This window comes from Oncorhynchus mykiss, chromosome 9 (genome assembly GCF_057628025.1).
Source record: "Oncorhynchus mykiss isolate SJ-2025 chromosome 9, ASM5762802v1, whole genome shotgun sequence".
Taxonomy (NCBI): domain Eukaryota; kingdom Metazoa; phylum Chordata; class Actinopteri; order Salmoniformes; family Salmonidae; genus Oncorhynchus; species Oncorhynchus mykiss.
Window position 1 is genome coordinate 46,341,282 of NC_143030.1, and position 15,385 is coordinate 46,356,666.

General features: G+C 45.9%; 1 protein-coding gene across 7 annotated transcripts in view; it reads left to right on the forward strand.

Annotated features, from left to right (window-relative positions):
• The first annotated feature begins 226 nt into the window (after positions 1-226).
• Positions 227-15,385, forward strand: part of soga1 (suppressor of glucose, autophagy associated 1) — a 78,578-nt gene continuing 63,419 nt past the window's right edge. For all 7 annotated transcript variants that reach the window (XM_021615710.3, XM_021615712.3, XM_021615714.3 and 4 more), the window contains exons 1-3: positions 227-1,483; positions 3,686-3,910; positions 10,602-10,760. In XM_021615710.3, coding sequence (XP_021471385.3) covers positions 572-1,483; positions 3,686-3,910; positions 10,602-10,760 — 1,296 coding nt within the window. In that variant the 5' untranslated portion in view covers positions 227-571. The remainder of the gene's footprint in view (positions 1,484-3,685; positions 3,911-10,601; positions 10,761-15,385) is intronic.

Consider the following 15,385-nt stretch of genomic DNA (forward strand, 5'->3'; position numbering starts at 1 on the left):
ACATTTTGTTTCGGTACCTCCCGGTACCTCCCGATCAACAAATTAAGTACTGCGTATTAGACCCTGTCCAAAACCACTGTCCAAATCGAGTTTGATCCTGAATTAAATAGGCAGCCTATAGCCTATGTTTGTAGTAAGTCTATATGCATCCTAGTTTTATTGTAGTCTCACGTGTGCTTCTTGAAACGATCTACGTGTCTGGGTGGCAGCAGAGAGCTCCAAGTGATGCTCCAAATTCGTCACAGACAGAACCGCTAGCTGGGCGGAGAAATAAACCTCGGGAGCACACTGCCACTGTTCCTACCACTTCAAACCGCGCCGGGGAGAGAGTCGCTTAATGCAAGATAAGTAGAAGAGGGGCAAAAACCTCAACGAAAGTAATCCTAAAACCGGGGAAACATCATCATCACAACGTGTTACAACTTGCAGTTCCTGTCTTTCTACGCTGCTGCATCCGGGTTTTTCGGGATTGCTACAGTGTATTTGTTTGCAGTTGTGAGATACATTTCAACTTCTACCTCTTCTGATAGGGGTTTCGTTTCTGTTTTCTGTAGTTGTCAAAGCGGAATGAATGACAAAGACAAAGGCTGATGTTCATTCGCCAACTCACTTTGTCTCGCCCAAGGAAAGGAGACACAGGCACAAAATGGAAAGCGGGACGGAGAACGCCAACGGCGGGCAGGCGCAGCCCCAACAACAGCACCAGTTCGAGCAACAGCCCGTAGTGCAGTCCATCCAAGTGAACGAGAAGAAAAAGATCAACCGGGCTCCGTCACCCGCTAGACCCAAGGATGTGCCTGGATGGTCCCTCACCAAGATCCGGGGAGGCATCGGTACACCAACACTGAGCGTTAAACCAGGATCCATACATTTAGGCAGCCGGGTGTCCAGGCGTAGTCCAGGTAGCGGAAAAGAGACCAAATCAGAGAAAGGAAAACTGCCCGGGAAATCCACACTATCGGTTGCCAGTGCCCAGAAGAGCGGCAGTAAATCGATGAAAGGTGTTCGGAAGAAGGTGGCGGATGCAAGCAACGCCTCGGACGACCTGAGCAAAGACTCTGGTTGCGCCGCGGGCAAGCTGTCGCCAACGGATAGCAGTTCTGAGATCTCCGATTGCGCCTCGGAGGAGAATAAACTCTCCACCGAAGCTCTGAGTAGTGACACCGAATCCAGCAGCCGAGGCGGGGGGGCTGAGGGCGAGAAACGGAGCAGGGACTGCGGAGATGGACCACCGGATACGGGTACTCGTGGTGACCATCATGTCAAGACCCCCGTAGATAAGGACCGACTCTCCTTTGGAGTGGAGACCGGGGAGGGGAGCATTTCTCCGGGGGATGAACGATCTCTCACCTCGTTCGACAGCCGGGTGCCTGCCAGCACTTCCCTGGCTTTCTCCGACCTGACAGAAGAGTTCATGGATGGCATGCATGAAGAATTTGTCAGGGAAATCGAGGAACTGAGATCAGAAAACGATTACCTAAAAGTAAGCATATTTTTCCAGATTTGCTACAGACATTCCTTCCTCTGTTTGCTCTCATTTGTGAAAGTGAAAAGGTTTTGTTTTTTAAAACATTATTTAAAAAAGCTCTCCAATAACATTTCTATAAGAGATGGTTCCGGAGAAACTATTTTAATTGGATCAACAAAATCAAAACCTAAGATATGTATGCATTATCACTGTTCTGCTCTTCAGGAGAAAAGCAGAGTAATCCATGCAAACCCAAACTGGCCACAAAGCCAACAACATCTTGAGTGCATAATTGATTACTCCCTCCTCCCTCTTGTCAAAAACAACAACAAAATACCACCCTTTGAAGGCACGGAGACTTCAGGGTTGGTCAGTGTTATTTCGGGAATTCATTATCAATGTTTTCTCAGCTGTTGTGTTCACAGCTCATGATGGTCAGGTGGTGAATGCCCAAACCATCAGAGGTGGTCGGACATGCAGCTGGTTGTAGTGCGCCCATCCATTACGCGCCGGAGGAGTACAGTGACCTGGTTAAAACATATACACTAATTGTATTTTGTTAAACAATGTTATCAAGGCCGGGGGGCTTTACGCGTAGGCCGTCATTGTATATAAGAATTGGTTTTAACTGACTTGCCTAGTTAAATAAAGGTTTAATCAAATAATAACATTTAAAAAAAGAATTGGCATGCGTCACAGACACGGCCTCAGTCAGAGGGGTTCACTAATACATTGGATTATCCTACAGGTCTGCGCAGCATAACGCTTTATCCAAACAATTTCTAGGCTACTATTAGCACGTTTTATTTCATATTTAACTGATCTGGGACAGCAATATTAAGATGATTATGGTGTACATGGGCCTAATAGACTACTAGCCTATTTGGTGACCATCTAAGATGGCCCTTCAAAAGAAGGCAGTTTACTAGGACAGTCCATTGTGCATGAATGTGTAATACACACTTCCCCACCAATAACACTTTTTGGTTCATTTCAGACCATAATCATCAAATCCATCTTACTGGTTAATTACCATAAACAGGCATGGGGTGCCACATCCTTTTTCTTAAGTCTAATTATGAGGTTTTTTTTTTAAATCAGGTCATTCGTGCAGCCAGAGTAGTCCTAGAGCGCGACAACTTTATTTATTTATCCCGTGCTTTCTCTCGCCTGTCTTCGGCACGCCTGTCTGACTAGTACAGCTGTTTGCTGGGGGGTAGCCTGCGTCGTGCAGATGCTGCAGTCGAGAGCGCCCACTGTCCTCACTCACTCCACACACCATTGTTTATACCGGGGCCGCACCACGTGACGCGCTCTGCAGTGAGTGACCCACATTCCCCCTGGCAGCCCTCTCGGCATATTAGCAATGGGATAAAAGACTTGTATTTACTACTACACACTTCTCCCACCACCGCCCTTATAAATACTCGATCTGCCTTATTACTGCGCCTCTGTCAGGGGGGTTGTAAGGATTTGGGCTAATGCCTCTTCAACCGTGTTGTTATGTAAGTAGTAGTAGGGAATTCTAGGAAGGCTTTTTGGGGTTTGATTTCAATCATACATTGCCATTGTTATTATACACCTTTCTATCAGGTGGGCACAGTTCAGTTCTGTATTAATCTGTGTTCTACACTGGTTTGCCCCTGGTGGGGTTATGTAGGCAATGGGGTTGTTAGTGCTACAGTCTTACTGCCATGGGCTAAATCAGCACATCTCCCGTTAAAACGAACGTTTACACCTCACACACATGGTGATGGCCTTTATACAAGAAGACACCTGTACCATGTCAGATATAGAGTTGAAATGTATTCCATTTTGAGTTTGCATCCCAATATTACACGTTATATACATCACAGAAATATAACAAAACCGCTTGACATGGAAACAGCTGATTTTCATTCAGATTTAAAAAATGCATTTAAAAAAGGTTGATTAATTCTGAAATTATGAAAATTATGAATAACATTCCCATGAGGCCACTAGGTCATTTGACTGCAGGAAAGGCCTACTGAGTCTGAGATGACGATACACACCCTGCTAAGGATAAACTAATGAAGAGGGTGTTGACGATGACTGGTGATCTGATGCTGAGACAGTCCCTATAAGAATTCTTATATGTAGTCGAATGATGGCACTAGCTCATCCAGACCATTTTCTACCATTCTCAAACCGTCTTCTCCTCCACCCTTCCCCCGACCCCCTCTCTCTCTCCCCCAGGACGAGATGGAGGAGCTGCGCTCGGAGATGTTGGAGATGAGGGACATGTACATGGAGGAGGATGTGTACCAGCTGCAGGAGCTGAGGCAGCAGTTTGAGCAGGCCAACAAGACCTGCCGCATCCTGCAGTACCGCCTCCGCAAGGCCGAGAGACGCAGCCTCCGCGTGGCCCAGACGGGACAGGTGGACGGGGAGCTCATCCGTACCCTGGAGCAGGACGTCAAGGTGAATCTGGAATGGAGAGCGTGCGCGTGTATGCCTGTCATCGACTTTCGATGGGCAGCCAAGATGATGTGTGTGTGTGTCTTTGTGTAAGGCTATGCCTAAATCGTGTATGTCAGCAACACAAACAGAACTTGACGAGAGACTGAACTTTGGGTAATTGCTAGCATTTATGTCCTTGCAGATTTTCGTAAACTTAAAAAAAAGGGGGGGGGGGGGTGACATAACAGGTCAAAGGACAAAGGTTACATTTGGCTTTAAATGCATACATTCACACACCATTGATGGGATTTCTTGTTAATGGAGACGTTGCGGGTTGTTGGTCTTCCTACTGAACTGAGGCTGTGGTTACACGTCCCACATTCACAGCCGTCTGTGATCTATTTCCATGTGACAGAAACACAATGTGGCCTTTCTCAGGAGTCGAGGAAGGAGGGAATAGAGGGGAGAGGGTAATGATGTCATCCCCTGAAGGCAGGCCCCGTTCCCGCTGTCCCTCTCTAAAAACGGTCCATTTGTATATCTTTTTCTTTTTTTTAAAGAGAGAAAGAAAGAAACGGGAGGGGGGGGGGGAAGTGTCCCCTTCTTTCTGGCCAGGTAATATTGTGCCTCTGTGCCGGCCGTCTGTGCTGACTCTGGGGAATAAGGATTTGGTGTCGCTCCCGAGTTAAGTCCTCAGCAGCCAATCGGGGCGCAGCGGGTGGGCGCAAGAGCTCAACGGGCCGGGGGAAGACAGTCAAAGAAGGCCATTAACACAGGAAACCAAAAACAAACCACAGGGATGTGACCCCGGCTTCCTCGGCCTCCCCTCTCCGTCTCCCTCTCTGTATTCTTAAACAGCTAGGGCCAGTCACTCAACACCTACCTGATTGTTTCTGCTGGCTACCAACTAAACCAGATCAAATTTCTCAGCCCTTTTCCCTCACACTGGGCTTTAACACTCCCATGCACTCCAGACTCCCTTCAAACGGAGTTCCTCTAACCGTGAGGCCGGCTGTGTTCTCAGACAGGCTTATTCACGCACCAACCAAGCACCGGGGGAAGGAAATGTGTCTTGACATGTTTGAGAGGATTTGGGCTGTATTCCATGTGATATTTGAGACCTGTCCTGTACCAGCCATTGTAGACTTTCTTTCACTTGTCAGCAAGAACACACAACTTTGTGTTTGTGGCACAGCAATGAGTTATTGAACAGTTAGTATGTATTCTGCGTGTTAGGTTCATTCAGTAAATACAGGTAGTTTCAACACATTGGGGTCGGTAGGTTCCATTAGACGAAAATAACTACTTTGTGGTTATGGTCAGTCTCTATTAGTCACACAGTACTCAACCAACGTGATCACATAAAATAGCATACTGTAATCTGATAGGGCTGTGCCAGTAGGGCTATACTTTAAATTGGCTTAACATAATTATTGCTCTCTCTCCTAAGTCCTTGTTCCCTTGTGACATACACAGTGAGCTGTTCCCACTTCCTGTTGCATCCTGCTCTTCAGCGCTCCGCAGGGGGAGGGGCGTGAATGTGCAATGCGTGCATTTTTCTGCGTGCGAGTACGAGTGTGTGTGTGTGTGTGTGTGTGATATCTGGAGATGGTCGTGGGATTCTCCTGGTCACTTCCTGTCCTTTCTGACCCACTGTCCTAATTACAGAGCTATGAAACATAGGAAATGGAAAACATTGAGGTCTTCCACAACAATGGAAATGTGCTAAGGGATATACAGTAGATACCAGTATGATATAGAATCAGTCTCTCATTACACTGTCTGGGTCAGTGGATTTTATTCAGGGCAGCTAGCCTTTTCATTCCATAATCATTCCATAGACAACATCTCTCCCAGCCTGGATGTTATGATGCTACCATCATTGTTTGCTGGGGAAACTTGACTGAGGTATTTTATTTCGAGTCAAAGGCACAGGCTCTCACACTTTGCCTGTGATCTGTGATGGGTTGGGGTGTGAAAGATACCATATCCTTCCCCTCTTAACTTCACACGTATAGGATGAGTGGGCTGAGCCTCTGTGCACTCCTGCATAGCAACAGCCGAGTTGCAGTATGGCGTGATGTGACATATAGGGAAGGAAAGTAGGGGTTGTTGAGATAGGGATAGAGAGAGAGAGAGAGAGAGAGGGTGGATTCCCTCTCTCTCTCCTCTATCTCCCTCTCTCCATCCCTCTCTCAGCAGCAGATAACGGCTGGGCAACAGTAACAGCAGCATCCTGGAGATACCAATAGAAACCGTCTCCATGTGTCAGCCAGACATGCCCGGATCAGAGAGCCGATTGGCTGGCTCAAGGAGTATCAGGAAGTATTTTTGTCCCTGTGCCTGCTCAGCACGGCACTAGCAGGAGCGTATGTGGATGCCCCACCATGTGGATTATTCTGTAACCACTAAACAACTGTCGTGCAGGGGTCTGCTCTTTCACTACTAAAAAGCCTTTTATAGATAGACAGAAGGGAAGAAGATTATTATTTTCAGTTTCTAGAGGCTGCAACAGGAAGGATAACAACTAGATGATTGTTACATAAAAGTGCACCAGTTGGCTGAGCCTGTTAGCTGATACTGCAATACTAGATCCTATCATTAAATGTCTAAGCTAGATGGTAAATACTCAATGCTTTCATAGAGTATGCTCTCCTTTGTAAGCACTTCTTAGCTCATTAAAGTAGAAAATACAATATCTCTCCAAGGTTGTGTACAGTAAGGCCCTGGCTATGGGCCCTAGTCAGAAGTAGTGCACTACATAGGGAATATGGGGCCATTTGGGACACAGACGTGGCCGATACTTTACACACTCCCCCCTCCTGTGCGTACTGCCAACATGCAAAACGCTGATGATAAAATCTACAGGGAAGTCATTGTTAAAAGGCGTGTGGAGGAACAGCTGTGACAGTGCTGACAGGCAGGATCAGAAGGGGAACATGGTGCCGCTTCAGCACACACACACACACACACACACACACACTCCCATGCAGGCACACACACTCCCATGCAGGCACACACATGTGCGCGTGCGCGTGCACACACACAAACACACACCAATGAACCCACCCTCAGAGATGCAAAATATTCTCTATCACACACACACTCACCCACAAAAACATGTGAAAGAGACCCCTTTGATGGGTAAATGGCTCTTTTTAATTTGGTATGTGTGTCCAAGTGCCGGGTGTGGATAGGATCGACGTTAGGAGTCTGAAGGCTGGGACTTGACTATAATGTACCAGTCCTGCAAGACCTTCTCTCCTCTCCTCTGTATGCCATTCACGTCCTCTATCTCTCCAGCTGGAACCCCTCTCGCCAATGCTAAAACCGCTAGTGCAGTGACCCTAGACACTGATCTTGGTTCAGTTTTCTTCTTTAAAAAAAAATTCAATAGTGGTTGAGGTTAGGGGTTGGAGATGGGAAGCTGATCCTAGATCTGTATCTAGGGGAAACTTCACCCACAGAGTGCTGAAATCTATGTGTTTTACTTTTACATATCAAAGCATGATATTTGATTGGTAGGCGAAGGCAGCCAAGGCAGTGTATGGAAAGAGGCTGAACAGCAAGAGACAGGAGGGAATCCTGTAGATGTAGTAAGTTAACAGGCCATTAATACATACTGTTGTTTACTGTGAAGGGGCCCGATCGCCATATACCGCCAGTCTAAAAACATAACCTGGAACCCTCCCAGAACGCTAATGAAAGGGAGCATTGATTTGACCATGCAGTCTGTCTCTTTGCATGTACATTTCTACCTTCTAAAGTATGGTGAAGAGAGAGGGAGGGGCAGGGGCAGAATGAGAGAAGGAGGGGAAGACCGAAAAAAGAGAACGTCTGTGTGAGAGAGAGAGAGAGCGAGAGAGAGAGAGAGAGAGAGAGAGAGAGAGAGATGAATTTGAGCATGATGGGGAATTGGTCGGTTGGTCCACTCTCAGAGTGGGCAGCACAGAGGGGCATTGTGGTTCCCAGCTGCACATTGGCTCTGGTTATAGGTCCAGAGAGAATACCCCAATTCTGACACACGTGGATGCACTCGCACCCACATTCAAACACACACACATATACGCACACACACACAGAGAAGCCCTGTTTGCTCTGACCCCCTTCCTCCTTTAATGAGATCAGCACTGAACCCACACAGACCCACGCACGCACACACATTCAAACACACACACACATATATACACACACACACACAGAAGCCCTGTTTGCTCTGACCCCCTTCCTCCTTTAATGAGATTAGCACTGTACCCCACACAGAGGCACGCACGCACACACATTCAAACACACACACACATATACGCACACACACACAGGAGCCCTGTTTGCTCTGACCCCCTTCCTCCTTTAATGAGATCAGCACTGTACTCCACACAGAGGCACGCACGCACACACATTCAAACACACACACACATATACGCACACACACACAGGAGCCCTGTTTGCTCTGACCCCCTTTCTCCTTTAATGAGATCAGCACTGTACCCCAGTCCACACTGCACCAAAAGACTCCCATCCCATGCTATGATGTTGCAGAGGTAGAAAAATAGAGAGAGAACATGAAATAATAATCATCATATTGTGCCTTAGATATCATTATGTTATATTACCATTTTGAATGATACAATGCTTTCAAGCACATCAATATGACAATCCACTCAGATGTTTTGGATGTGTTTCCTGTCTATGGTATGAATAGAGCACCCTTGACATGTCACCTCCTTTCATTATAAACAATTAAAACCAGGCAGCTGGGTTTGCATTTGGATTGAACATCCTGTCAGTGCCCTGGTGATATACAATCAAACAGAAACACACACACAAGTTGTTGTTGGCCCAGCAGAACATCATACGCTCATCTGGATAGTGTCTGTGTTGATCCCCAACTGCATTTAATGCTCTTCCTACCCCTCAGGGGAACCTATATCCAACTTTAAGAAGATCAGCCTTAATATCAGTCTTGTTCTGTAGCAACATGTCAACACAGGATGATATAAGAGCTGGTCTCTGCTCTACTCCACTCCTAACCGTATTAGTGATAATACCGGAACACATTAGTGATCATACTGGAACACATTAATCATAATACTGGAACACATTAGTGATAATACTGGAACACATTGGTGATAATACTGGAACACATTAATGATAATACTGGAACACATTAGTGATAATACTGGAACACATTCATGATAATACTGGAACACATTAGTAATAATATTGGAACACATTGGTGATAATACTGGAACACATTAATGATAATACTGGAACACATTAGTGATAATACTGGAACACATTAATGATAATACTGGAACACATTAATGATAATACTGGAACACATTAGTGATAGTACTGGAACACATTAGTGATAGTACTGGAACACATTAGTAATAATCCTGGAACACATTGGTGATAATACTGGAACACATTAATGATAATACTGGAACATATTAGTGATAATACTGGAACACCTTAATAATAATACTGGAACACATTAGTAATAATACTGGAACACATTGGTGATAATACTGGAACACCTTAATAATAATACTGGAACACATTGGTGATAATCCTGGAACACATTAGTGATAATACTGGAACACATTATTGATAATACTGGAACACATTAATGATAATACTGGAACACATTAGTGATAGTACTGGAACACATTAGTGATAGTACTGGAACACATTAATGATAATACTGGAACACATTGGTGATAATACTGGAACACATTAGTAATAATACTGGAACACATTAATGATAAGCTACAGTATGGTGTCATTTCTTACTGTGCTGTGAATACACCATCAGCAGAGAGACATATTTTACTTACCCATATACACTGAGTGGACAAAACATTAAGAACACTCTTTCCACGACGTAGACTGACCATCCATATACTTATATGTACGTATTCTCATTCACACCCTTTAGATTTGTGTGTATTAGGTAGTTGTTGGGGAATGGTTCGATTACTTGTTAGATATTACTGCACTGTCGGAACTAGAAGCACACGCATTTCGCTACACTCGTATTAACATCTGATAACTATGTGTATGTGACCAATAACATTTGACTTGATTTGACCAGGACCAGGTGAAGGCTATGGTACCTTATTGATGCCACCTGTTAAATGCACTTCCATCAGTGTAGATGAAGGGGAGGAGACAGGTTAAAGAAGGATTTTTAAGCCTTGAGACAATTGAGACATGGATTGTGTATGTGTGCCATTCAGAGGGTGAATGGGTCAGACAAAATATTTAAGTGCCTTTAAACGGGGTATGATAGTAAATCCCAGTCGCACCTGCGACCAAAGCTGCAGTATTTTTCATGCTCAACAGTTTCCTGTGTGTATCAAGAATGGTCCATCACCCAAAGGACATCAACTTGACACAACTGTGGGAAACATTGGAGTCAGCATGTGCCAGCATCCCTGTGGAACGCATTCAACACCTTGTAGAGCCCATTCCCTGGACGAATTGAGGTTGTTCTGAGGGCAAAAGGGCCTGCTAACATTTTGTACACTCAGTGTGTATATGGTCATACTGGAAACAAATCAGAATTTACAAAGGGCATTCATAAAGTAATTTAGTATGACTCTGGACCATGGCATCGTGGATCATGCTTGATCAATGAACCTCTGATGTTGACCCCCCCACCCCTCCCTCATGTCTTCTCTCTCTCGTCTCCTCCTTTGGACGTCAGGTGGCTAAAGACGTGTCCATCCGGCTGCACACCGAGTTGGACTCTGTGGAGAAGAAGAGGGGTCGTCTGGAGCAGGAGAACGAGGAGATGAGGTTCAGGCTCCAGGAGCTCGAGGTGGCCAAGCAGGTCCTGCAGGCTGAGATGGAGAAGCAACGAGAGGTAAGACGTTATGTCGGACAAGGCTGGGTGGGGTGGGATTGGGCTGAGCTGGGATTACCATGTTTGGGCCGTGTGGATAGGGCCAGAGAAGTGAGACATGGTGTGGTGTGGCATGGCTGGGCTTGGTTGGGTTGACCATGGCTGTGTCTAGCTGGGCTGAGCTGGACTGGGTTTAGCTGGGTTTGGCTGTAGGTTACGCTGTGATAAATAGGCTGGGTTAAGTAGGCTGGGTTTAGCTGGGTTTGGCTATAGGTTACGCTGTGTTGAATAGGCTGGGTTAAGTATGCTGGGTTAAGTAGCCAGGGTTAAGTAGGCTGGGTTTGGCTATAGGTTACGCTGTGTTGAATAGGCTGGGTTAAGTAGGCTGGGTTAAGTAGCCAGGGTTAAGTAGGCTGGGTTTAGCTGGGTTTGGCTATAGGTTACGCTGTGTTGAATAGGCTGGGTTAAGTAGGCTGGGTTAAGTAGTCTGGGTTAAGTAGGCTGGGTTAAGTAGGCTGGGTTAAGTAGTCTGGGTTAAGTAGGCTGGGTTAAGTTGGCTGGGTTTAGCTGAGCCGATCTGTTTTTTTGCCTTTCTTCAAGGTTTCATGCACCACATACACGGTCACTGAACCACAATTTTATGTTGTCCTATATGTTGTGAAGTGACCGGTTTGAGTTTTATGATAGAGGGTTGTGTTTTTTGTTTGGACTCAAATTGGGACTGGTAACCTTTAAGCCAAATGTTGACATTTGGCTTTTCTTCATTTGGCCTTGACATATGTTTACTGGAAAGAGTTGAGTAGAAAACCGTGGGAGGAAGTTGCTTTGTGCTCGTCTTTCTATCCCGATAAATGCTCCTGCTAAAAATACTGTTTTGCGATCTACAGATATTGCGTTAGGCTCAGTTATGCTCTAAGGAGAAATCAAATGCCCTCTTCTCTCAGTCTCGGCCCTCCCCCTGTGTTGACTAATCTGGAGTGGACAAAAGGAGGCCCCTCTCTCTCCTGCTGTCCCTTTATGGAGGAGAGGAGAGCAGGGAGGGGGGACTGATGACTGACCGTAGCCTTGGCCCAGCTCTCAGAATGAGGTTTGGGCTGGCTGGCTTGATGGGTAGCTGGTTGGGTAGCTGGGTGTCTGGCTGGCTGCAATGCTAACTCACTCAGTCACTGCCTGGCTGGCTGGCTGGCAGGCTGGTTGGCTAGCTTTGTGGTTGGCGGACCCTATGCTAAGCGAGGTACCGCTGCTGTGTTGTGCTCGCCCCAATGGAGAGGGAGAATTCTTTGCATAGCTGACACCCTTCCAGATCCAGAACTATTATGTGTGCCCGCCGATCCCTGGCTTCACTCTGCCCACTCCGTCTCTGTTCCCCGGTCAGTTAGGAATGTCTCCGTCCCTGAGAATCAGGGCTGTGCGTATTAAAGGGGAATAAAAGGCGGTTTGTAAGTAATTCATTTGGTATTCTGTGGCTCCTGTCTGGGAGTGGAAGTGATGCTGCTGCTGCAGTGTTGGGATAGCTGCCGGGGCCCGGCTATTCCATTGGATTCTGCCCGCTGGACCGTCTGTCTCCTGGGATAGTGGAGGGGCTGAAGATGCTGGCCAGGTAGAGGGAGAAGAGAGGGAGAAGGAAGAGGGGAAAAGAGAAAGCCAATATGGCGTATTTGCCGCGTTTTCCTTCTCCTCTGTTTCAATGCAGACATGTAATAATGGTCCATTTTAATGATTGAATAACAATCCACTCAGAATCTAATTCAACAAACAAAATGTAAATTGACTGGCGGCACTTATATTGTCTATTAATTATAAGACGTGGAGAAAATAGGACAGTTTATGTTTCCTCCCTTAGCTTGTGGCAGGCTGTGATGTACTGTGCTCTATGACATCAGACATTTCCCCCCCCCCAAAACATTTCAATGTTTTTAACCTGAGTTGTGTTGAAGGATGTGGTCAGTAACATTTGAGTCCATATGTAGGATGGATTAACCACTAACCCCTAGGTTAAACCCAGATTGGCTGTTGACTATTTCTCATGTCTTCCCAAGACAATCTGTTTAAAATCCGTCGTAGGCTCTCGGCGTTTCGTCATGTAACTGCATTGCGAAGGATCCGCCATCCGCCCCTCTAAACCAATGGAAAATGTTGGGATTAGAAGTAGGGTCACCGGTGAGGCTAAGTAAGGACAACTCTCTGAGATTAGATCCATTTGTTTGTGGTTTCGACTGCCTGTGTCTAGAGCTTTGGCCTTTGTTAACCAGCTACCTTTTTGACAAGAAGTGATTCCACACAAATGGATTAAGGAAAGTGGAATGCTTGTAACACAGACAGAACACTGCTGATGAAGGTATTTCTATATCCCCTCCATTCCTCACCGCTCCCTGTTCACTCCTCCTCTAATTCCAACTGCATCGACTCCCATTGCAGCTTTTTTGACCCTCTGAAGGTGATGAGGCTGGATTGGAGGGAGGGATGGAGTGATGCAAGGGGGTTGGGTTGGGTTGAGGTCGGGCGGGGAGGGGGGTTGGGTCGGGGAGGGGGTTGGGTGGTTGGGTTGCAGCTCGAATAGGCGAAAGGGGCAGGCAGTCAGGAAAGATATAACGCCTTCAAGTGTAAACATCCAGCAGGACATCTCTCCCTCTCTCTCTCTCTTTCTTTAGCTTGTTCTCCCTCTGTCTTTATTTTTCTAAATCTCGCCACCCCTCTCCCACTTTCAATCCCAGTCGCTTCCTCGCAAGTTCTCTCTCTCTCTCTCCCTTTCCCCACCTCTCTCTCTCTCTCTCTCTCTCTCTCTCTATCTCCCTCTCTCTCTCTCTCTATCTCTCTCTCCTCTCTCCTCTCTCTCTCTCTCTCTCTCCTCCTCTCTCGCTCTCCCTCTCCTCTCTCTCTCTCTCCCTCTTCCTCTCCCTCTCCCTCTCTCTGTAGCTTGTTCTCCCTCTGTCTTTATTTTTCTAAATCTCGCCACCCCTCTCCCACTTTCAATCCCAGTCGCTTCCTCGTTTCTCTCCACTCTCTCTCTCTCTCTCTCTCTCTCTCTCTCTCTCTCTCTCTCTCTCTCTCCCCCTCTCTCTCTCTCTCTCTCTCCCCCTCTCTCTCTCTCTCTCTCTTTCTATTCAATTCAATTCAAAGGGCCTTTATTGGCATGGGAAACACATGTTTACATTGCCAAAACAAGTGGAGTGGATAAACAAAAGTGAAATAAAAAAATATTACACTCACACAAGTTCCAAAAGAATAAAGACATTTCAAATGTCATGTTATGTCTATATACAGTGTTGTAGCGATGTGCAAATAGCTATCTCTCCCTATAATCATTTTTCTCTTGGTCATGGGCAGACTGGGCAGTCTTTTATGTTTACTGGTGTGTATTTGTGGGCTTTCATTACCCCAGTGATTTAGTGGGATCGCAGTGGAGACAGCTTAGGGACACCGACCTCTGTAGCAGTCAATCCCAAGGCCTAATGCACTTATTTTGTGTTGCAAACGCCACTCATTACGCCATTACTTATCAAGGAAACACTATACCGAGCCAGCCCCCATTTTATTTATGCCTTCAGGAAGTGCTGTTGTCCCTTTGTTTGTCGGAGGCTGGGAGAAGCATGTCCTTGAGCAGAGAGAGGGGGAGGAGCCTTACAGGCAAAGGGAAAGTCAGTGGAGATGGAGGACATGTGACCGTGAGCTACTTCCTTATCAGTCACATGGTTGTTTCTCCCAATGAATGAATGATTATGCTCTGGGCTTGAGCCATTGATCATTCAGTGCTTTACAACATGCAGAAGAGCTGAGGGGTGTATTCATGTGATGAATACCCGCGTAAAAAATACTATAGTATACTATACTACTATGGGGCAGCAGATAGCCTAGTGGTTAGAGCTTTGGGCCAGTAACTGAAAGGTTGCTAGATTGAATCCCCGATCTGATCTGTCGTTCTGCCCCTGAACACGGCAGTTAACCCAATGTTCCTAGGTCGTCATTGTAAATAAGAATTTGTTCTTAACTGACTTGCCTAGAAAAAGGAAGAAAAATACTTTAGTATTCACTGTAGTGTTTTTACTGACTTTAACTGAAGTCAGCAAAAACACTAAAGTCAGCAAAAAACACTACAGTGAATTCTGTAGTATTTACTATATTATTTACTGTAGATTACTGTATAATAATGTATAGTATTTACAGTTAACTATAGTATAAATACTGTAGTAAAAGACAACTGTAGTAAATACTATTCTAAGGGGTGCGTACTGGCGGCAGAGAAGTCAGACGCAGGAGAGCAGAAACTGTGTTTCCAAACGGCACAGTTTAATAACAACAAAAAACCACCGGTAAACAGAACAATCAAATAATGGGCACATAACCTGACGCGCACCAGGACAGACCTGCACAAGCACTTACAATAAACAATCACCGACAAGGACATGAGGGGGAACAGAGGGTTAAATACACAACATGTAATTGATGGGATTGGAACCAGGTGTGATGGAAGACGAGACAAAACCAAAGGAAAATGAAAAGAGGATCAGCGATGGCTGGAAGGTCGGTGACTTCGACGGCCGAACGCCGCCCGAACAAAGAGAGGGACCAACTTCGGCGGAAGTCGTGACAACTATTGTAATTCATGTAGTGTTTTGGCGGACATTACTGTAGTATTTACTATAGTG